Below are 22,842 nucleotides of genomic sequence, written 5' to 3' on the forward strand. Positions count from 1 at the left end.
GAGAATTCTGGAGAGCAATTTGGAACTATGCCCAAAGGCTTATCAAACTGTGCATACCCTTTGATCCAATGTCTCTACTGGGCTTATATCCTAAAGAGATCATAAAAAAGGGAAGGGGACCCATATGTACAGAGATGTTTGTGGCAGTCATTTTTGTAGCGGCAAGAAACTGGAAACTGAGTGGATGCCCATCAGTTGGAGAATGGTTGAATAAGTTATGGGATATGAATGTTATGGAATATTATTGTTCTGTAAGAATTGATCAGCAGGATGATTTCAGAAAGGCCTGGAGAGACTTACATGAACTGATGCTAAGTGAAATGAGCAGAACCATGAGATCATTGTACATGGCAACATCGATATTATACAACGATCGATTCTGATGAACGTGACTCTTTCCAACAATAAGATGATCCAGGCTATTTCCAATGGTCTTGTGATGAAGAGAGCAACTACACCCAGAGAGAGGACTGTGGGAACTGAGTGTGAATCACACCATAGCATTCTCACTCTTTTTGTTATCTGTTTGTTTTTTTTTTTCCTTTCTCATTTTTTTTCTTTTGATCTGATTTTTCTTGTGCAGCTTTTTAAATGTGGAAAGATGTATAGAAGAATTGCACATGTTTAACATATATTGGATGGCTTGTGTAGAGGAGGGGGTGGGAGGAAGGGAGGGAGAAAAATTTTGAGTAGAAGGTTTTGCAAGGTTGAAAACTGTCTTTGCATATATTCTGAAAAGAAAAAGCTATTATTAAAAAAAAGAAAAAATAATGAGAGAATCAGTAGGCAGAGGTTGAATTTGAGATGTGGGAGGAGATGACTCAGAATGTAATCTTCTGCAGAAGATGAGAAGGAATGGGATCAAGTACACACACAGGAGTTAGCCTTGGCAAGAAAGGACACCTATTTGTCAAAGCTAAAGGAAAAAGCAGTATTTGATGTCACAAGATTTTGAGATGAAGAGAAGGGGAGAAAGAACTCATACCAAATGTTTCAATGTTTTTGGTAAAAAAGGGAAGGCTCTACTGAAAGAGAAGGGGAAAGAAGAAAGTAGGGGAGGAGAAGATTAAAAGGAGAGGAAGACAAGATAGATTTTCTGTGGAGAAAAAATGTCAATTTTAGGGAAGGAAAAATAAAAGAACTGTCTTGCTGGAGTGATGGCCCAGTTGAGGTTGATGAATGTGAATTTATGACGTATTTAGTCAACATAGTTGTGGCATTTCCTCTAGGTTTATCTAACAATTTGATAAAGTTTTTTGTAGATCCAACAAAACTGAGGAGATGGATGATGGGGGCAATCCAGGGCTGAGATTTTGCAAAGGGAAAATGATAATGAGAGAACTTAGGGTTCAAAAGCAGAGAACAGTATATAGTTGAAATGGTGACCCACTGGAATGTGCTAGTATCCATCATTATACAACCCAATACAATAACAGTTTTTCAGAGTTTTAACTAATTCTATTAATTCTGATTGCATTTCCCCTTTACTCCTTCAAGATAGCTGAGTCATCTCTTATAATAAAGAATAAAAAGAAAGAAAGGGGGAAAAAAATCAAAGTTCAGCAAACTAAGCAACTTCTCAAAAAAACTCATGTTACATACAGGTTTATTTCCAAATGAGGCTGTACTAATTAGGTTTTTACCACAATATTTGGAATTTGACAAGTTCAGGCTTTATCAGGAAAGATGGGTATTTCCATGGATACTAAAACTTCTTATTCTGTATCTTACATTTAAGACTTAAGACTTATCACTTTAATTCATTAGAAAAATCCTTCCAGCCTCAGATCCAGATCTATGTTCCTCTGGCTCCAAAAAGTGGATCTGAGCTTATTTATTTAAATTTTGACTTAAAGGTTTAAGGGGCAAATAAGAGAATCAGGTTGTACTCTGAGTTACCATTTCTGAAACACTTAATAAACATAGACCCACTAGTCAGAGATTTAGAGATAACAGACATCTACATTTTGGTTTCTGTTTTGTTTTTGTTTTTTTTTTTTAACTTAAAAGATTGGTTAAAAATGAGATTTTTTTTTAAAAAATTAACTTTTTGTGATTTTTGGCTTCATATTTCAAGCTTCACTATATTATTTTTCCTTGTAATTAACAGAAATGATAATCAACAATGCAGTTGTACACAGCCTTAATTTCTTCATTTTCTTCTGAGTTTCCCTATGTAGGCCTTTACCACTCACAAGATCTGTCCCTATGTTTCATATTCATTTGATAAACAAATAATAAAAATACTTCTTTAGACTATCCTTATAAAATGTCATTTCTAGCAAATAAGCTAATAAACATTTGCAGACATATTATCCATTGAAAAAATGTGTTTGTGTTCTTTTTTAAGCCTGGAACCAATTTGGCTTCTCATTACTGGGCTTTTTTGGGAGAAGAAAGGTGGGGAGGGGAAGCAAGTTGCTGCATCATTCAGATTTTCCTCCCCTTTTTGACCAGCATTGTGCACACTAAAGATAAATAGATAATTAAATATGTTATATTTATGTACCCTATGGATATAATCCAAGAGCTTCAAGCAAACTATTGAACAAATGGCATGTACTTTCTTTTGGTCTTACCTATATAATCTATTTCATGCAACCTGAAACATGTGCTTATAGATTGCTAAGGCATGACATGATGCTTGTTGAATGTTTCTCCTTGCTTACTGTGATACTTTTATAAAGAATTTAACAATTTCAATGCTTTCTAAATGTTACAGGAATAGAAAACACATTGGAGTCTTGGATTTTAAACAAGAAAGTGCTATTGTAGCTCAAGTGCTGAATTTTAAAGTGATTTAAATCCTGCTTTATTTATTAGCTGGGACTCTGAAGAAGTCACTTAACCTTTGTCAATTTTGGTTTCCTAATCTATTAAAAAAAAGGGACGAACAATAGCATCTACCTCATTTGATTGTTGAAAGTTTCAAACATGTAAAGCACTGTATAAACCTTCTGGTACTTACTATTAAAAAGCTGAAAGCCAGTGGTCATAAGGGAATTTTCCCTATAGTGCCTCATCTCAGGGCTTTCCTATTAAGGGCAAATGGACATTTGTTTCTCAATCCTTTTATGACATAACCTTTTTGTTAACATAGTTCCCTCCCAAAAAATGTCAGAATTGAGAGGAAATACTTAAGAACATATAATTCCCCTTTTGACCATTTTATTTGGAAACTATTCCAAACACTTAAGAACCAATTCTACAAGTCCCTTTCTAACTTCAGAATTACTTCTACAATTTGAATTAGAACTATAACAAGAATAAGATGACAGAAGCTCTGTCACTGGGCATAGAAATTTGAGATGCTGGCTACCTGCAGTTCTTCAGTATGTAAAAACCCAAGCTCAAAAATAGTTAAGATTGGGATACTGCTAAGTCTTTCTACTCCACCAACACTGTTAAATGGCCTGAGGTATACTTCCTCACTACCAGCAGTCATTTTTCGGTCTCAGATTAATGCTATTATCCCTCATCATTTAAGGCAAGTTGCTGCATCATTCAGATTTTCCTCCCTTTTCACATTTATTCTGAGTAATGCAAGATTCTACCTGTTTTGAGCATGTTATAGTTTCTGGTGTCTTGAAAACTATATTCCATTTTCCAACTTGTTTTATGCCAAATGCCCCAGGTGCAAAAATTGCTAGCAATGGCTCTGTTTGGATAACTGTTTAATTATGCATTGGGCAGAGACAAGATAATGTTGATAGTAGAAAGCTCTGATACTAACTTTCACCATTTACACATTTAAGTGCATCTAAAAGGCTGTTGTTTTTTTTTTTTTTTTGGTTTGTTTGTTTGTTTCCCTCTTCTGCTCTAATTCTGAAAATGAAAATCATTCAGCTTTAATTTGGAGAAGATGCATAATTCTAGACAAATGTAATTTCTAGCAGAGACACATGAGTTTATTAGATCAAAACTGAAAGGCTACAAGACATGAGACAAATGCAATGGTGCCTTTTTTGAAGTAATTGAAAATAACACCAATTCTTTCTCCTATTTTTCCCCCAGACTGATACATGGATCTCTTGACTCCTTGTTAGGACAAGTTGGTACATACTTTAGAGTTTTTTTATTCCCCACCATGACAATGCATGACTTCACCTGAGAACAGATTGAGAACTTTGATGTCTTGAAAACTGACAAGTCTTAAAATATATTAACTTTGGCTTTGATAATTGATAATTGAGTAGCCAAGACACTGTGTTGCAATGACTCTTACCTAAAGTTCACTTTTCTTCCAGAACAGATTCTCGAGCACATATTTCAAGTGTCATCCATCCATGTCTTTTCCTTCTGAGTGATCAGGTACAGAGTGGCCCAGTTGAAGGTAAGCAAAATTGTGAAGGACTATGAATCCCTGCCACTAGGAGGACTAAGAGAAAAAGGCTGTTTATAGCCTGGAGAAAACTCAACTCAGGGGTATATGATAAGAGTCAGCAAGTATGTGAAGCACTCTTTGAGGAGGAGTAGCTTTTTTTCTACTTGGACCCACAAGGCAGAAGTATGAGCAATTAGTAGAAATCACAGAAGCGAATTTAAGCTTAGTAACAGAAAAAAAACACAAAGCTAAATAATTAGAGATATCCAAAGCTAGAATGGGCTGTCTCAGGAAGAAAAGGGTAGGAGATCCTTGGAGACTGGAGATCTTGAGTCAGTAGCTGGAGGACTAGTCTAGGACAGTAGGTTAGACAAGCAATTTTTTTATAGCTAAGAGTCAGTCAGTCATCAGACAAGCCAGATATTTAAGCTAAATGCTGGGGATACAAACAAAAGTAAGAGATGATTCCTTCTCTCAAGAAGCTTACAGTTTAATGGGGAGGGGGCGGGAGAGGTAACAACCAATGTATAAAGAACTATGTACAAATAATATACACAGAATAAAGTGATAATCAGCAAAGAGAAGAACCAGAGAAATAAAACTAGGATATTCTTGCAAAAGACTTTTTTTTTTTCAGGAAGCAGAAGCAAAATGGGGACAGCCAATAAAAATGTAAGATGTTGGAAAGGAAGCGTCTTGTGTGAGAAACAGCCCATTCTTGCAAACTTGGAATATTTTGTGTATATGCTAAAGCCAATAGCTGCACAGTTTCCTGAATGAACTGATTATACTATATAGTAAGACATTAGCTGGGAATGTCCTTAAAGAAAGCAAAGGGACATTAGTTCAGGGTGGCCACTTAGCAATTCACCAATTTTATTTTAATACTCTGGTTGGTGATGATTGAAACACAGTGAATCATATAGACATTTATAAGGTCAGGATAGATTGTTGAAGAGTTTGTGTATTCACAACAACCAAGATCAAACAGTATTCTTTAAAAAAATATATTTTTAATTTTTATGTTACATTTTAAATTCCAAGCTATCTCCCTTCTCCCCACTACAAACTAGAAGTCACTAAATGACACAGATCAAACTGTATTTTCAACAGTAATTGCTTTCATATTCCAGTGCAAAGTGACGTTCTACCAAAGTTGGAGCCATTTAAATATTTTAAAATGTGATAAAAGAATTCCATCTCCTATGTCCCTGAGATGACTTGTTTCAAAAGCAGATTTCTTGATGGGTACAACTCTTGCCCTGTCTTCTGGTCTAAGAGGCTATCTTGCCTCAGAATTAATTCCTTCCTCTCAGAACACTGTGTAGTATCTTTCCATTGTGCTGACTATTTCACTCTTGTCTTCCAGGAGATCCAAAACCTTCTGCAGCATCGCCTCACTCATGTTGGGGTCGTGATGCAGGCGAGCGCAGGACAAGATGTGAAGGAAATGGCAACCCTTCTCAGAATCTGTTGGAAGGAAAGAGACAGTCTGTTAAGCTGCGACATGTCTGTGAATCCTTACCTAAGAAAAGCTCTTCCCAACTGATGCTGAGTGAGGCAAGCAGAACCAAGATGATTAACTCTGATGGCCGTGGCTCTTTTCAACAATGAGGAGATTCAAGCAATTCCAATAGACTTGGGATAGAAAGGGCCATCCACTTTTACAAAGAGAATCATGGAGAATGAATGTGGATCAAAGCATAGTATTTTCACCTTTGTTGTTGTTTGCTTTTTTCCCTTCTCTTTTTTCCCCTTTTGATCAAATCAAATTTCTTGTGCAGCATGATGAATATGGAAATAAGGTTTAGAAGAATTGCACATATTCAATCTATATTGGATTACTTTCTTGGGGAGGAGGGAGGGAGAAAGGGAGAAAAATTTGGAACACAAGGTTTTGCAAAGATGAAACTATCTTTGTGTGTATTTGGAAAAATAAAATGCTATTTAAAAAAAAAAAGACTTCCGTCTCATACTGAATTGAAGTAAACTGTGCTTGTGGCAGTGTGGTCTAATGGAGTGATGTAGTCAGCAAGATTTGGGTTCAAATCCCACCTTTGATAAGTACTAGTTCTGTGATCACAGCTTCATTTCATCTGTAAAATGGGGCTGATGCCTGTACTGCTTATTTCACAGAGTTATTGCGAGGATTGAATCTGATAATGTGCTTTGTAAGCATTAAAGTACTACATAAATATCATTAATAATGATAAGTGGGTAGCACATCTCTGCAGACTGTACAAATCGAGCATCTGCCATATACCTAGTAAGATATGACCTGGTAGCGGGTATCATCTAGTTAATGTTCATGATTCAGTGCTCTGTGTTATGCCTGGCATGTAATAAGCATTTATTACTTGATTATTAACTGACTATTCTTCATGTATCAGATAACAGCAAAACCCCCATACCATAAGCATATGTCAAAAAATCTTCAAAAAAATCATCCAATAAAATGTGTTAGAACCAGACCAAATTGCTGTCCACAATTCCTGGACATAATGATTCATAATACTTAAGAATGACTTTTTAAATAGATGTCACTAGACCAAATATTCATCATCTCTGGGATGACTTGAGACATTAAATGATGTTTACAAATCATAAAGACTTGGCAGAGGAGATTAAAATAAACATGGAACTCCCTTACTACTTCCTCATACTCTCCCCCAGAGAAAGGAGAGAAAGAAAGAAATATATATATAATATATATATATATATATAAATATATATATAAAGAGAGAGAGAGAGAGAGAGAAATAGAGAATTATTTCATGTGTAGCTATGTGGGGAAAGAAAATAGACACACAAACAACCCTGCCCCCAGAAAAATAAAGTTTTAAAAATGTTTCAACCTGCCAAAAAAAAAAAAATCAAATGGGAATAAGATAAAATGTGTATCACCTATTTAAGGGAAATGTAACCAGGATGCTTCTAGTAAGGCTAAGTATATATGTACATTCTAGTATTTTTATTCCATTAAAAAGACCATTATTTTATCCACTTGTGCAAGAATCTTTAGAACATGAATTATCAGAGAAAAGTAGTAGCAGGATAATGACTTGTTCTAGGACCATTGTTACTGAGCTCCATTGAAAAAGATGAGAAGAATTAAGCCATCCTCATCATTACCTGAACTTTTCACCCAAAGAACCTGTTCCTAGGAACTTACTGGAAAATTATCAAACATAGAAATGATTCAACAATTAAATCTTCCAGTACTCAGACTAAAACTTAATGATGTTCTTTCTTCCTGCAATCTTTCTAGTAGAATCCTAGGATTTTTCGAGCTGGAAGGGACCTTAAATATGACCTAGTTCCTTGACTTTATAGATGGGGAAAGGGAGGTTTAAAAAGAGGGACCTGTCTGAACTCTTGCCATGTGGTGAAACAAAGCCAAGACTGGAACCTAAGTCTTGACACCCATTCCAATGTCCCATAAGTGAAGCTAAGTGGGATAGAGCACCAGTCAGGAAGATTCATGCCTGTAAGTTCAGATCCAGCCTCAGACTCTGACTAGCTGGGCAAAGTCACTTTACCCTGTTTGCCTCAGTTTCCTCATCTGTAAAATGAGCCGGAGAAGGAAATGGCAGACGGCTCCAGTATCTTTCTTTGCCAAGAAAATCTCAAGCGGGATCATAAAGAGTCAGACATGCAAAGGATATGAACAGACAATTTTCAGAGGATGAGATTGAAACTATTACCACTCATATGAAAGTGTTCCAAATCATTATTGATCAGAGAAATGCAAATTAAGACAACTCTGAGATACCACTACACACCTGTCAGATTGGCTAAGATGACAGGAAAAAATAATGATGAATGTTGGAGGGGATGCGGGAAAACCGGGACACTAATGCATTGTTGGTGGAGTTGTGAACGAATCCAACCATTCTGGAGAGCAATCTGGAATTATGCCCAAAAAATTATCAAATTGTGCATACCCTTTGATCCAGCAGTGTTTCTATTGGGCTTATATCCCAAAGAAATACTAAAGAAGGGAAGGGACCTGTATGTGCCAAAATGTTTGTAGCAGCCCTGTTTGTAGTGGCTAGAAACTGGAAAATGAATGGATGCCCATCAATTGGAGAATGGCTGGGTAAATTGTGGTATATGAATGTTATGGAATATTATTGTTCTGTAAGAAAGGACCAGCAGGATGAATACAGAGAGGACTGGCGAGACTTACATGAACTGATGCTAAGTGAAATGAGCAGAACCAGGAGATCATTATACACTTCGACAACGATATTGTATGAGGACATATTTTGATGGAAGTGGATTTCTTTGACAAAGAGACCTGAGTTTCAATTGATAAATGACGGACAAAAGCAGCTACACCCAAAGAAAGAACACTGGGAAACGAATGTAAACTATCTGCATTTTTGTTTTTCTTCCCGGGTTATTTATACCTTCTGAATCCAATTCTCCCTAAGCAACAAGAGAACTGTTCGGTTCTGCAAACATATATTGTATCTAGGATATACTGCAACATATCCAACATATAAAGGACTGCTTGCCATCTAGGGGAGGGGGTGGAGGGAGGGAGGGGAAAAAAAATCGGAACAGAAACGAGTGTCAATATAAAGTAATTATTAAATAAAAATTAAAAAAAAAAAAAGAGTCAGACATGACTGAATAACAATAATTACTAATATATCTCCTATTTTCTTGAAAGTATGTTGTCTTTACATAACTAAAAGCCAACTGTGTCAGATTAACTGCAATAACCAATCATGGTCCTGGAGAACATTATGGTCAAACCCTTCACTTCTCTAAGTAAACTATTGGGAAATTAACTGGAAAGTGAGAGGGCTTCAACTGTCTGAGGTCCCCACTTTATTAGCTGGTCTTAAGCATTTGAAAGTGGGAAAGACGTTAAAGCTCGTGCCATTTCTTAGTTTTTCATGTGAGGAACAGGCATTAGAGAAGTGAAATTTCTTGTCAAATAGGACATGCATAGCAAGTCAAGTTAGGATTTAAATGCGTCCTCTGACTCCAAACCCAATGTTCTTTGTATGATAATGTTCCCAATGTAACCAAGACAGAGAGTCAGGAGTTATGGGAATCAAGAGTTACAGTCACTTCTCTCCTTCTGGACGTTTGTCCTCTCAATTTGGCCAGATGATCCGAGCTTTTTTTCCATGCCCTCAACGTCCAGCCGCACCTGCCCCCCTTTTACATTACACTTATCGCTACTACAATTTTGTCTTATGTGAGGCAGCCGGGGGCACTGTGGCTAAAGTGCCTGATGTTGAACCTGGTTGGAATCCCACCTAAGAGATATTAGCCGTGTGGCCCTGAGCAAATCCTTTTACTTGTCTCAGCTTGTTCTTTTATTTCTAAAATGAGGATAACAGCACCATCAACCTGGAAGGGTTCCTGAGAAATCACAGCATTAGCTCAGGTCCTGCATTCTGGGCTGCCCACTGGCTCCTGTCAGCTCCCCTGCGCCATGGCAGAGGTGGTCAGCGGGCCATTTATGGCTCCCACCAGGCCCTCTGGGAAATGGAAGGTTAGATCACCACATCAGGCCTCATTCCCGCGGTTACTCTGTATGGCTTTGCTCGGGCCGACACGAAGCGATACTTGCTAAATGCTTCCATCTAGTGGTTACTGTGTTCACCATTCCCACTTTTTTTTGGAGGTCCCACTAACAATGGAAACTATCTGGGCTGCTTCTGTTGAGACTGGATCATCCATTCGTCCCAACAAATCCTTATCGAGGGCCTGCCTTGTACCCGGCCTTTGCTGGGCGTTGTAGGCAGAGCGATACAGGCAGGGTTTCGTGTCTGGTTGGAAGGCGTGGCGTGCAGACAAAAGGCCTCCCCCAGGCCAGGTGGTCCAGGAGGGCTTGGGTAAGGCTCTCCGAGGCCCGGCAGGCTGCGGGAGGGAGCCCCAGGGCAAGGCTCCAGACCAGGCCTTTTGGAGCTGCAGCGAGCTCACTGAGTAGGGCAGCGAATGGGGCTCATTGGATGAAGTTCTCTCAGTTTGAGACTAGGCCTAAGTCACTCGGTCCTTGCTCCCAGAGCCAGAGGATCAGGCTTAGCATCCTGGGATGCAGGAAGTCACATGACCCACAGGAAGCAGACACTATCCGATGAGAAGGCTCGGGTCTTTTCCTAACCAGGGGTTCTACTTCCTGCTGTCCCCGAGCACAAGGTGGGTGTGCTGGACTTCTCCCTGCAGGGACTAAATAAATGCTTTCTCTTTGTATCTGAAGATGTCTGGCCGGTTAATTTGGGGAAGGGGGTCTGGCCCCCGCCCCACACAGGTGGTGAGAGAGAGCGGTCTGAATTGTTGGTAGGTCAGAGCCACATTGTTGAGGGCTGTTATTGTGCTGACTGTGGAATTCCCGTGTCCTCCTCCCCGTGCTACAGGGCACTGAAAAATGCCAAATTCTACTGGCAGATTCCCCAACTCCTTAAAAAGGGATCCCGGCGTAGAAAAGACTAAGCAGCGACTGCTTCAATCAGAGAGCCACGAATGAGCAAAGTACCACTGGCGCAAACGGAAGTGACCATCTTTCCGTCCAAAGCTTCCATCTCTCCCCCCAACATAGACACTGACAGCAGGGATGAAATGGTAATATCTGCCTCAGCGCGGTGCTTGCGAGAATCGCGATGAGGACCTGGAGAAGAGAACTTCTGAGAAAAATAAGGAACTCACATTCCCTCTAATGAGTATCCGAGAGTCAAGTTAATAGTTTCAATAAAATAACTTGAGAGGGGACTCTGAATGAGGGGAAGTCTAGCTCTTGATATTCAATCGGAATTATATAAGTGGATCTGCAAAATGGGTTCAGAAATATGAAACCGAACAAGGATTACAGGATATGAAGAGAGAACAGAACCTTCCTGGTGCCTCATAAAGTGCCTCCTTACCCCGTAGAGGGCCACAGGCAGTGGGGGAACTCTGGGTGAGGTTTAAGACCCTTCAGGCCAGAGGGAACCTGCTGACAAGGTCTGGTCGGGCTCCCCACCTCCCCCGAGGGCTCTCGGCCTTCCTGAGAAGTCAGGGGGCGGTGACAACCTGTGCTGGGATTGAGGCAGAGAGATACCAGGTGGCAAACTGCGCGCAATAGCAGTGGTTCATGTGCTCCCTCACTCATGCCCAGTGTTGCTTTGGTTATATAAGGGTATGAGGGTATATAAGGGTGAAAGTCCTTGGAATAAACGGACTCATTTTTCCACCATCCTCAGGAGTCCCTCCTCATCACTTCTCCACTAGGACAGTACATTTTAATCACCCTGGTGTGGGGGCTCTAGAAAGCAGGACACATTACCCAGATGATCCTCTATAATGGGTCCCTATGGTTGCCAAAATATTTCTTCAGATGATCCAGCCATTGCATTCTGCAGCTACATTTGAGCTATGGGACCCAGAATCGTTCTGAAATCATTCTTATCATCATCATCAATAGCAGATTATAGTTATACAAATGCTCTGAGGTTTGCAAAAGCACTTTCCTTGTAGTTACCCTGAGGGACATATGGCAGGTACTGTCAAATTATTTCCTTTAAAAGTTGATCACGTCATACCATTAAAATCTTTAGACACTTCTCAATTAGTCTTTGGAAAGCCAGTGGCAAGACATTTTAGTGAAAGGGAAAGGTGTGCCCTTCCTACTTCCAAGGGACTGATCAACAGCCAATCTCTGTTCCCTGTGTGGGAACCTAATGGTCACACTGAACCTCCCTGGAGGTTTGCCTTTGCATGGCTTCTAGGGGAGGACACCTGGCTAAGAAGGCATGATTTTTGGTGTATTTTCCATGGCACATTTAGGTTTTAGGTTTTAAAGCATAGAAAATAATAGTAATTCTAGTAGTTTATACTTTTCCAGGTACTTTCTCATAGAGTAGCTTATCTGGATTTATCTATACATCCTACCAATAGAAGATCTAAAAAAGCTGATTCTGTTTAATGAATCAAAACCAAGTTCATATACATCCTGCGATATAGTGCACTGGCTCCAATGATCTAGGAGGTTATTTTCAATGATTTGCTCCTGTTCACAATGTTCCAATGCACAGGTCTGACCATGTCTCCTCCCAGTTCAAAAACTTCCAGGATTCTCTGCTGTCTATAAGATAAAATGCAAATTTCTTCTGGTGACATTTAGGGTCCTCTACAATCTACCTCCAACCTATCTTTCACATTTCACATTATTCTCTCTGATGTATTTAAGGTTCTCATTATAGTGGAATACTACCCATTGTCTGATATCATTCTGCTATTTCCTACCATGATACATTCTTTTTCCCCTGCTTCTTTCCAACTTACTCCTTATTATCTTCCTCTGCTGAAATCCTTTTCTCCTCTTCAAAGTTCAACTCAGTATCTCCTCCATCATGAAACCTTCACAGATCTTTCCAGCTGCAGTTGTTTATGCCCTTCTCAATTTTCCCTAAAGCACTTTTGTCTGGATCTCTCTCTCTAGTTTTTCATACTTTATGCTTTGCTTTGTATTGTTTTTATTGTGTAGGAGGGATATTCCCAGAACAGACTCTAAGTTTTTAAGAACAGGTCATTTTTCATTTTTGATTCTCACATCAGGAAGAATGCCTCACACATAGCAGATATTTCATGAATGTTAACTTGATTTGTTTCAAGATTACCGATTGGGGATATAATAGCTGAATAAATTATGGAATTTATACACACCCACACCCACACCCACACACACATATATATATAAAATAGAATATTATTATGCCATAACAAATGACAAAAGCTTTCAGAGAAAGCTAGGGGGACTTTAATGAACTCATGCAAACTGAAGTAAGATGAACCAGGAGAACAATATATACAATAATAAATTTATACATCATAAAGAAAAACAACTCTGCAAGTTTTGAGAACTCTGAGCAATACAAAGAACATCTGTCATTCTTGAGAGTTGCTTATGAAGCATGTTACCCTCTTCTTTTCAGAAAGGTGTTAGGCTCAAAGTGAAGTATAGGACAACATTTTTGGAAACATAGCCATTGCAGAAATTTGCATGTTTGTTTATTGTTAGAAGGGTCCCCTCCCCCTTTTTTGATTGGGGTGTGTTAGGGTGGGAAGGAAGAAAAAATAGATTTTTGTTAACTGAAAAAAACTAAATTAAAATTTAAAAAGATTAGTGGTAAGATCTATTTAATCATCATTTTTCTATTTCAGCACTTGATGAATCAAGCTTACATATTTATTAGCTACGTGACCTTGTTCAAATTAACCTTATTCACCTTAGTTTACTTATCTGTTAAAAAAGAATAATATCTGTATTAACAATCTCATATAGATGAGGCTCAAATAAAACATATGTAAGTTTGCAAATTTTAAAATATTATATAAAGTTGGTTTTTCTTACTATAAGAAATTTATTTACCAAATATTATGAACTATCACCTCTGAAAACAGAAAAGAGAATCTTAGAACAACTCTAGCAGGGATTCTTTAAAAGTTCAATATAAAACATTGTTAATCAATTCATTCAAGCATTTAGTACTCACTAAGCACAAGCCACAATGCAAGCTATTATTGATTAACAAGGTATGATCCTGATCTTTAAAGAGCAGTTAAATAAGAGAGATAAGAAATGTACATAGAAAAGTATAATTCAAAGTGTGTCTGACTTCCTTCAAGACTTTGTTCAAATATCTACTAAAGGAGCCTTGTCTGGTCCTTCCCTAGCTGTATAAAGTTATCTCCCATCTCCTAAGCACATATCTTTATTGTACCAATTCATGCATGTGCCCTCCTTGAGGACAGGGACTGTTTCTGTGCCTTTTCTTTGTATCCAGCTAATCACTGGGCCTGGTGCACAATAAGCACTTAATAAATGCTATTGATTCAACAAATAAAAATGTCATTAGTACTCTAAGAGTTCAAGAAAGGGAGAAGTTATTAGGGAGTTTACTAGGGAGATGATGAGTAAACTGGTGAGAAAACTCAAAATTGTTTTAAGTTCTATTGAAGAAACTGGAGAGAAGAGTTTAAAGTGAACAAATCTCTACCTTATTATACTCTTCTTCCCTTCAACAGATGCTACAATCCAGTGAGACCAGGTGCCTCAAACATGATTCTCCCAACTCTTTCCACTGTCACAGACCAACTCCCGCACCTGGAATGCTCTTCCTTTTCCACCATCTCTGCCTCCCCACTTCTCAGTTCCACTCCCATCTCTGCCACTCACTGAAGCAGCCTTTTCTGGTCCTTTTAATGCTAGTGCCTCCCTTCTGAGACAACCTCCAATTCAGCCTCTACACCTTGTTTGTATATAGTTTCTTCCTTCTTTGGAGAGATGGGCACTCTTAATATGTTACTTATGAAACTGTAGTCCGGTACAAATATTTTGAAGAACTGGCTAGCAACATTAGAGTTCCCAAACTGATTATAACCAGTTATCCTAATGCTAGATTATATCCTGAAGTCAGTCTGGAATGCCTAGTGAAGAAATTCTCTCTCTACAATTTAGGTCTCAATCTGTTTTTCAATTTATAGTCTTCGAGAGTTGTCTAGAGCACTGGGAGATTAAATGATTGGCCCAGAGTCATACAATACAGCCACCAGGTCAGCGACAGAACTTTAACCCAAGTTTTCTGGACATGGAAGCTGACCTTCTACATTCATTACTCAGAAGTGCCTCACATTTCTAGTAATGATATAAAAATAACTCGTATGACTCTAGTGTTCTAAGCAAGCTGTTGCCAAGAGACTCATTGAAGACCATTGTTTCAAATCCTTCTCTGTTAACCAGAGAAAATAAAACACAATGGAATAACTATTTCTTGAGCATCTAAGGAGGCAGCATCAGCTTCTAATATAGTCTCTAAGAAGGTTTGGGCTTTTTTTAATTTGTTGGGAGTGGAGAATAGCTGGTTACTGTTTAATAGCTGGAATCAGCTCATCACCCTACTGGATTCAGCTTCTGAAAAATTTATTAGTTTCAGTCAATTCAACTATGGCTTAATAACGAGACTCATATTTATCATGTGATTGGCAGAGCCTGTTCAGCAGACACAAACCTGCAGGAGCTGCCCTGCTGAGTGAGAGATGGCCAAGGACTGCTATCCCTTCAGGTGACAAAAGGCCATTTGTTTTTTGTAAGAAATGAGATACACATTTTTTTCCATTTGCTTCTCTATCTAGGCTCTTAGCTAACTTCAATCAATTCAGGTCTTCATGCAGATCCAGCTAAGTGGCTAATGGGCATGCATCAGTTCCTGAAGAATGTAGACCCTGATACCTCTTTTTCTCCAATGAAATATGTGTCGCACTCATGCTCTGGCATCACGATTAAATCATCCCATTCAAAATTCCAAAGGTGAGCCCAAAGAAAGGCAACGTTTTCTTTATCTTAAACAAGCTTGGTGCCTATGGCTCTGAAATCATAGGAGAATAAGATGTGAGCCAGGGAATAAAAACAAGACAAGAGGATGCCCTGCACTAACAGGTCCCTCTGTGCTCCTTTTAAAGTACAACAATCCTGCCTGCCTGCACTGTGAGCTCACCAGTTCTTCAAAGCTAAACAGGGTTGGGCACTGTAAAGACCAGTTTAAACCTCCATGCTCCTCTCCCCTGAGTCAGACATGGGTGGATGTAAGCTTCTGGAGCTGAAACTTTCAGATGACAGAAAGTCATGAGGGACATGAGCTTTGGTCACTGGGGAACCTCATACCAAGCCACTCTTTTGAGACAAGTCATTTCTTCCCCACCAACATTTTCAGTAGAATTTGCACATAGTAGGTATTTGGTGATAAGGGAAGAATTATTCCTTTCTAAAATAAAGGTATGAATGTCTCCTGAGTTCCTCTCCACAGTTCTGATTTAAGGGAAAAAGAGATTATATGGGAAATACTGACCCCACCCCCACCCGATAAACTGTACCCCCAAAACTGAAATGTACACTGAGAATTACTATTTTTTTTTGTCTATTTCATGGGTTGCCACGGCCTAAAAAATATGCCATCACCTAGTGGCCAACCAGCCTCTGTTCTTCCCTAGGTTGGTCCTTGGATAAGAGTGTGTCAAAAGCTTTCCTGTTTGTAAAACCTGCTAGGTCTTATGTACCCACTTGTGTAGAGCAGCCAAGGTCAGCTACACACAAGGACACATTTAAATTGTTTGGGAAACCACCATTTAATGTGGCGAATTCTAGATAAGGATTTTAGAATAAGTGACTAACATGTTTAACATATATTAGACTATTTGCTGTCTAATGAAGGGGAATGGGAGGAAGGGAGGGAGAAAAATCTGGAGCACAAGGTTCTGTAAGGGTGAATGGTTAAAATTATTATTGCATGTATTTTGGAAAAAAACGAAACTGAAACTTCCGTAATTGTGAGAATATGGGTGTTGCCTACTCTACAGTTTGATATTTTAACCACTAGAGGCTGACCTAACCCTTTTAAGGTAAATGACTTTCCAAACCAACTTTTCCAATCTTTGATGGTAAGCAATGTGGTATAGCAGAAGGAGTACTGGATTTAGAGATAAGAGGACCAAGTTGCCATATATTACCCGTGCAACCTAGAGTAAAGTGCTTGGCCACTTTCAACCCCAGTTTTCTTATGAATGCAAAAGGGGCCAGGAGATTAGACTTAGATGACCTCTTAAGGATTCAGTTTCTAAGATGCTTGTTCCTTGCTAAAAGTCATATTTAGTACGTCAATGAATGCCAGTGCACAGTATAATTTCACTAACTTCAAAATTTATATATAGGAAAATAGCCTTGGTTCCAAAGGCAAAAGAATCAAGAAGTTATGATAGAACTAGGAAATCTTTGGCGTTCGCAGGATCACAGATTATGAACTAAAAGAGATCTTTGCGGACATCTAAATCTAATCTCTACCCCTCCTTCCTTCCCCTCATTTTATATTCTGATGAGGAAACTGAAGCCCTGAGAGGTTAAATAATCTGCTCAAGGTTTTACAGGAAATTTAATTGACAGGAAATAAAGGTCAGAATCTGAAAACTGGTTTTAAAGGATCACAAATCTAAGAGCTTGAAGGACCCTTGGAGGTCACTCACTCTAATTTCTCTTCCTGAGCCTCCCCAATCATTTGCCAGTAAAAATATAAGTCTAGTAAGGTCATAGACTTCATCTAGCCTTTCTAATAACTTAGAAATTAAAAAGTTAAGGTTCAGAGAACTCAAGGGAATTTCTCATCATCATATAGCCTGGTAGGAATGGAGCAGGAACTAAAGCTTCTGCTTCCTTGCTACACCACATTGTCATCTATATTTTTATATATACATTGGTAGCAAATGTTCTCTTCTTAAATCATCAAAGGATCTATTTGTACAACTTACGCCTTGGTTTCTGGCAATCATTTTGAATGATACCGAGGATTTTTTTGTGCAGTTCCTTATCTTGACTTGTCACCTAAAAAGGAAATAAAGAGAAAGAAAAAGCTTTTTAATATGTAAGCTGTGATATCTAAACCTCTAAATCAATATTTTGAATAGATTCCAAAGGAATTCCATTATCCATCCATTGCTGATAACATGCTTTGAATGCTCAATATTACCAAATCATTTCTATCCTTATGACTTAACTTGGACAATAGGGCTCACTATGTTATGAGATGATTCATTTGAGCTATTAAAGGAAACAAAAATAATTCTGTATCTATATGACAACTTTCTTCTGAATTGGCTTCATATTATCTGTTTGAATGTAGACATAATTTAAAGAGGAAATCAGTCAAGGTCATATGATTAGTGATAGAGCTGGGATTAGAACTGACTTGCCTAACAGCTTGAGAGAAGGAATTTCAATTCATCTTTCACTCAACTATCAAATTAATGTTCTTAAAGTAGAAATTTTTCCTCCCCTTACCCTTATTCAATAAACTCCTAACTTCTAGGGGAAAAAAAGTGCATAATTCTCTGGTGTTCAAAGTCCTTCCCAACCTGATCCCCTCTAACCTTTCCTAACTTTCTTATACCTTACTCCCCTGACCACATACTATGCAATCCAGTGACACTGACCAACTTGTCTCTTGAAAAAGATGCTCCATTAATTGTCTCTGATGTCTGGAATCCTCTTTCTCCTCATCTGTGACTTTTGGCTTCTTTTAAGCTCTAGCTAAAATCCCACCTTCTTCCCAATCCCTATTACTATTAGTGCCTTCCCTTTGTGATTATCTTCAATTTATTGTGTGTATATATATATCATTTGTATATAATTGCTGGTAGTTGTCTTCCCATTAAACTGTCAGCTCCTCAAGGGCAGGAACTACCTGACTTTTGCTTATTGACTCCCAGGCTAAGGCTATTTCTGTCAGATTATATGATATTTTGCTTTTGGTAGGAAGAATAAAGATAGCTAACAAAATATGGGAGACAAAAGAGTCACCATAGGAAAAACAACCAAGTAAGCACACAAATCAGGCCTGCCATAGAATTTTAGAATTAGAAGGAACTTCAGTAGTCTTTTACATCAAATTACAGAAGGGGATTTTCTTTCTTTCTTTCTTTTTTGCTGAGGACAGGTAGAGTTAGGTGACTTGCCTAGGGTCACACAGCTAGGCAGTGTTAAGTGTCTGAGGCCAGACTCAGGTCCTCCTGACTTCAGGGCTGGTGCTCTACCCACTGCACCACCTAGAAGAAAGAAAATCACAAACTACAAAGGGTGGAGTCTCATGCATCGGGAGCGGTCCCGGCAGGAAGAGTCGGCCATGGCCATGGTGTCATGTATCCCATCAATGCAGATCCTAGTGATTCACAGGAAGAAGTGGCACCGACCAGCCACACCCTGACTCCATCCCCAATTACCCACTTGACTCTCTCAGGAGTAGCTGCTCCCTACAGACTGGGAGGGATACAGAGTTCAAAGGATAACAACAAAATAAGTATGACCACAGGAGCCACTGTCTACTGAAGACTTCACAAGGAGCAACTGCTGATTATATGCTTTTAAAAAAAGGGCAGGTTTCTTAATCACCATAAGGGAGAAGTCTGAACCAACTACCAGTGTTTACCCCCAAACCAGGAAAAGATCCTCTCATCTGGGAGGTTTTCGTATGTTCTGTTACATAACAGATGAGGTATAGTGGACAGATTACCAGATTTTGGAGACTGCTCTAAATCTGTGATTCTATGTACGCAATGCTGAATAAAGATACTATAAATGAATTTTTCTCTCTCCCTCTCTCTTTTTTTTTTTTTAAAGTTCTCTAAATTCAGGAAATTACTGAAAGAAATTAGCACCTGGCAAATTTTCTGTAAAAAAAGAATGATCCTTGGAAATTATTCCCCAGTAGAGGTCCTTGTCTACTACTTTACTGAGAAAATCTAGTTCATGTATCATGAGCTACCACTTTTCCTTGATTCTATAACATAAAACTGCTTCACTTCATCTCCTATTCTCTGCTTTGTTCCAAAAGGGTTTTACACTTGGCAAAACCCAAAGCTCTACATATACCTTTGATCCCATTTTCTGTCTCTTCTAGGAGACTGTTCCTTTAATCATTCCTTGTGTCTTTCATCTTCAATTTCTTATGTACTGGGTGTTTCTCTGCTGCCTACAAATATGCCCAGGCAATTCACATCCTTAAAGAAAATTTTAATTGACCCTTGAAATTGGAGATAAAACCCCTTCTCTTCTCTTTCACTGCCAAACTTTTGGGGAAAACAAAACAAAACAAAACAACTACCCACATTCACTGCCAGCACAATCTCACCTCCCACTTCTCTCTTTTGTAATCTAGCTTCCACTCCCCACTCAACAAATACTGCTTTCTCCAATAGTATCGGTGTTCCCTTAATTGCTAAATCCAACAACTAAATCCAATTTTTAAAGTCTGTAGTTTTACACATGGTCAACTATCTCTCTTCCCCCTAGAAACTACTATTTCTCTTAGTATTCCTTATGATGCTCTCTTCTGGTTCTTTTCCTACATGTCTGACTGCTCTCTCAGGCTCCTTTCAACATTAATATCACATCTGCTAATTCTGGGTGTTCCCCAAAGCAATGTCCTGGACCCTCTTTTCTTAGCAAGCTTATTAATTTCCCTGGCTTCAATGATCTCTTTATAGTTGATTCCCAAATCTATGTAAAATAGTTTTAATCTCTTTCTTAAAGTCAAATTCTGCATTCTCAACTAAATGCTAGACATTCCACATAAATGTCCCATAGGTTTCTCATTATTATCTTCCCCCATATCCCAACCTGTCCATTTCTCCAAACTTTCCTTTTGTTTTTTTTTTTAAGTCCTTCCAGTTCTTCAGTTCACAATTCTAATTTAAACCCATGAGTCTCTCTTCTTCCTTATTTGCCATATCTACAATCAATCTATAAGCATTTATTAATCAGTGGCCAATTTTTGTCACATCCACTATATCTCTTGAATCTATTTCTTTCTCTTCTTCTAGTCTCTTTATCAATCCATCTTCCAAGCAGTTGCTAAAATAATCCTCCTAAAGCACAGGTCTGACCATATCACTTCCCTACTAAAAAAAAATCTCCAATGGTTCCCTCCATGAGAATTATGGCCCAATCTACAAGCTGAGATCCAGCCAATGGCCGGTAGGGTTGGGTCCTGAAGTATTAGAACAAGGATAGGGTTGCAGCTCTCTTACATAGTATAGGTCAGTAAAGTCACCCGCTTTTTGGAAGACCATTCCCTTTTTCCGTAGTAGTTGTATAGCTTCCTTAAATATGTTGTGAATTGCTTTGGAAGTTGGACGACTTTCTAAATTCACCTGTGGAAAGAAAATAATCAGAAAAAAAAAGAAATGAAACTTTGGGGGGAAAAAAATACCTTCACTACGTTGTGCCTAGAAGCAACTTTCCCAAACCAACTGGTTTCTGAATTAGCCTGACAGGATTGTTCTAGACTGAGTCAAAAAATGGGAGGTCTAAGAGAGAACTTGAACTGGGCAGGTGAACAGGAGTGAATTTGAGGAAGACATTCTTCCAGAGGTGTAGGACCAGTAACTACTCTGAAACTGAGCCTGAGGGTTTTTGTTTTGAAACCATTGGGCAAAAAGTCCCAAGGCAATCCCAGTGCCTCTTAATTTCTTTTGAGAATGACAAGGCTTTATATTAGTCTCAGCTCTAATATTTACAAGTTCCATTTCCTTGTTCTCAAAGAATCACAGCTGGAGAGCTGGAAGGGATCTTAGAAGTCATCTGGTTTGAGTCCATCTCATTTTTCAGGGCAAACTGAGGCCAAATATATGGACATACCCTGCAATAAGCCCAAAGACCAAAGTGACAAAGCCAGATGTTGACCCAGATCCTCTGACTCCAGAGTTCTTTCTAGTTTATCAAGGTCCCAGAATCACAAATTCTGAGCTGAAAGGGACTCCAGAATCCATTTACTACAATTCCCTCATTTTGAAGATGAAGAAACTGAGCCCAGAGGTTATTAAAGTGTTTTGCTCAAGGTAATAATGTATAGAATCAAACTGGGTCCCTTGATTACCAATCTAGTGTTCTTTGACCTCTTCTTTCCTCACTTCCCCCAAATCTGTTTTCACATCTGTAAAATAAAGATAACACGCATGTACTACTATCTTATAGGGTTGTAGTGAGGAAAGTACTTTGTGAAACTTAAAGAACTGTATCTGAAATTCTTTGATTCCTGCACAGGCCTCTGGTAGCTTAGAGACACGAGTTGTAGCCATTCCTCACAAGGGGCAGTTATATAAAATCTTTCTCCCAAGGATCTCGAAGATACGGACATACTCTGCAATAAGCCTGTCAATGCGGCAACGCTAGGATTACTTTCTACTTAGGAATGGCAGGGCTCAGAGCCTTAAGGAGCCTATTAAAAGCTACTTGGGGTGTTAGGGTAAAGAAAGTGGTCAGGGACAGGTCTGAACTACAGAGGAAGTCAATGAAGACTATAGAAGAAAAACAGGAGAGTTAGAAAGAAGTGTTCTGTATTCCCTACTTCTTTGATATCCTGAATCTCAACACCTCTCTGGTTCAGGTGAGTGGCAGTGTGGCAGAACAGAAAGGAAAACAGACCCTGAGCAGCAGAGATCGGGTTAGAATTCCACCGCAGGCAGCAGAACAGTCCTGTGACCAGGGACAAATGCTTCACTTTTCAGAGCTGACTCTTAGGTCTGTCCTGTGGTACCTACCTCCCAGGTTGTAGTGAGGCTCGAGGAAGATGGTGTCTGTAAAGTGCTTTCTAAATCTTAAATCATTATATAAATGTCAAGTATGATATTTCTTCTTCCTCAAAAGATAGTAGAATGGCTTAGTCTAAAATCAGGAAGACCTGGGTTCAAGTCAGGTTTCTGATTCACCTGGGATAAGTCATTTAGCCTCCTGGTGCCAGGAAGGGCTAATATGCAGCCCCGGAGGTGGTTTCTTCCTTGGGAGTTCCCCACATCAAAGAAATCACAGGTTCAGATTTTGTAAAAACCTCCATTCTCTAAGAAAAGGCTTTATCTCCAGAAGCAGCCAAAGACACCATTTTGTATTCCTAAAATAGCCTGGGTGTTTCCTCATGCTGCTCAGCTAAGAGAGAGCTCTGGGCCCCTCCCATATTCCAATTAAAAGGGCTATTTCCTTC

The 22,842-nt window shown here is 38.9% G+C and overlaps 1 protein-coding gene across 3 annotated transcripts in view; it reads right to left on the bottom strand.

The window, feature by feature from the left end:
- Positions 1-5,317: 5,317 nt before the first annotated feature.
- The window catches only part of STN1 (STN1 subunit of CST complex), a 52,848-nt gene continuing 35,323 nt past the window's right edge, over positions 5,318-22,842 (bottom strand). For 2 of the 3 annotated variants that reach the window (XM_051981347.1, XM_051981348.1), the window contains exons 8-10: positions 20,894-21,016; positions 17,621-17,693; positions 5,318-5,794 (exon numbers count right to left, since the gene is read on the bottom strand). In XM_051981347.1, coding sequence (XP_051837307.1) covers positions 5,637-5,794; positions 17,621-17,693; positions 20,894-21,016 — 354 coding nt within the window. In that variant the 3' untranslated portion in view covers positions 5,318-5,636. The remainder of the gene's footprint in view (positions 5,795-17,620; positions 17,694-20,893; positions 21,017-22,842) is intronic. The other variant, XM_051981349.1, reaches the window with a different exon arrangement.

The sequence above is a fragment of the Antechinus flavipes genome, chromosome 2, assembly GCF_016432865.1.
Source record: "Antechinus flavipes isolate AdamAnt ecotype Samford, QLD, Australia chromosome 2, AdamAnt_v2, whole genome shotgun sequence".
Lineage (NCBI taxonomy): Eukaryota > Metazoa > Chordata > Mammalia > Dasyuromorphia > Dasyuridae > Antechinus > Antechinus flavipes.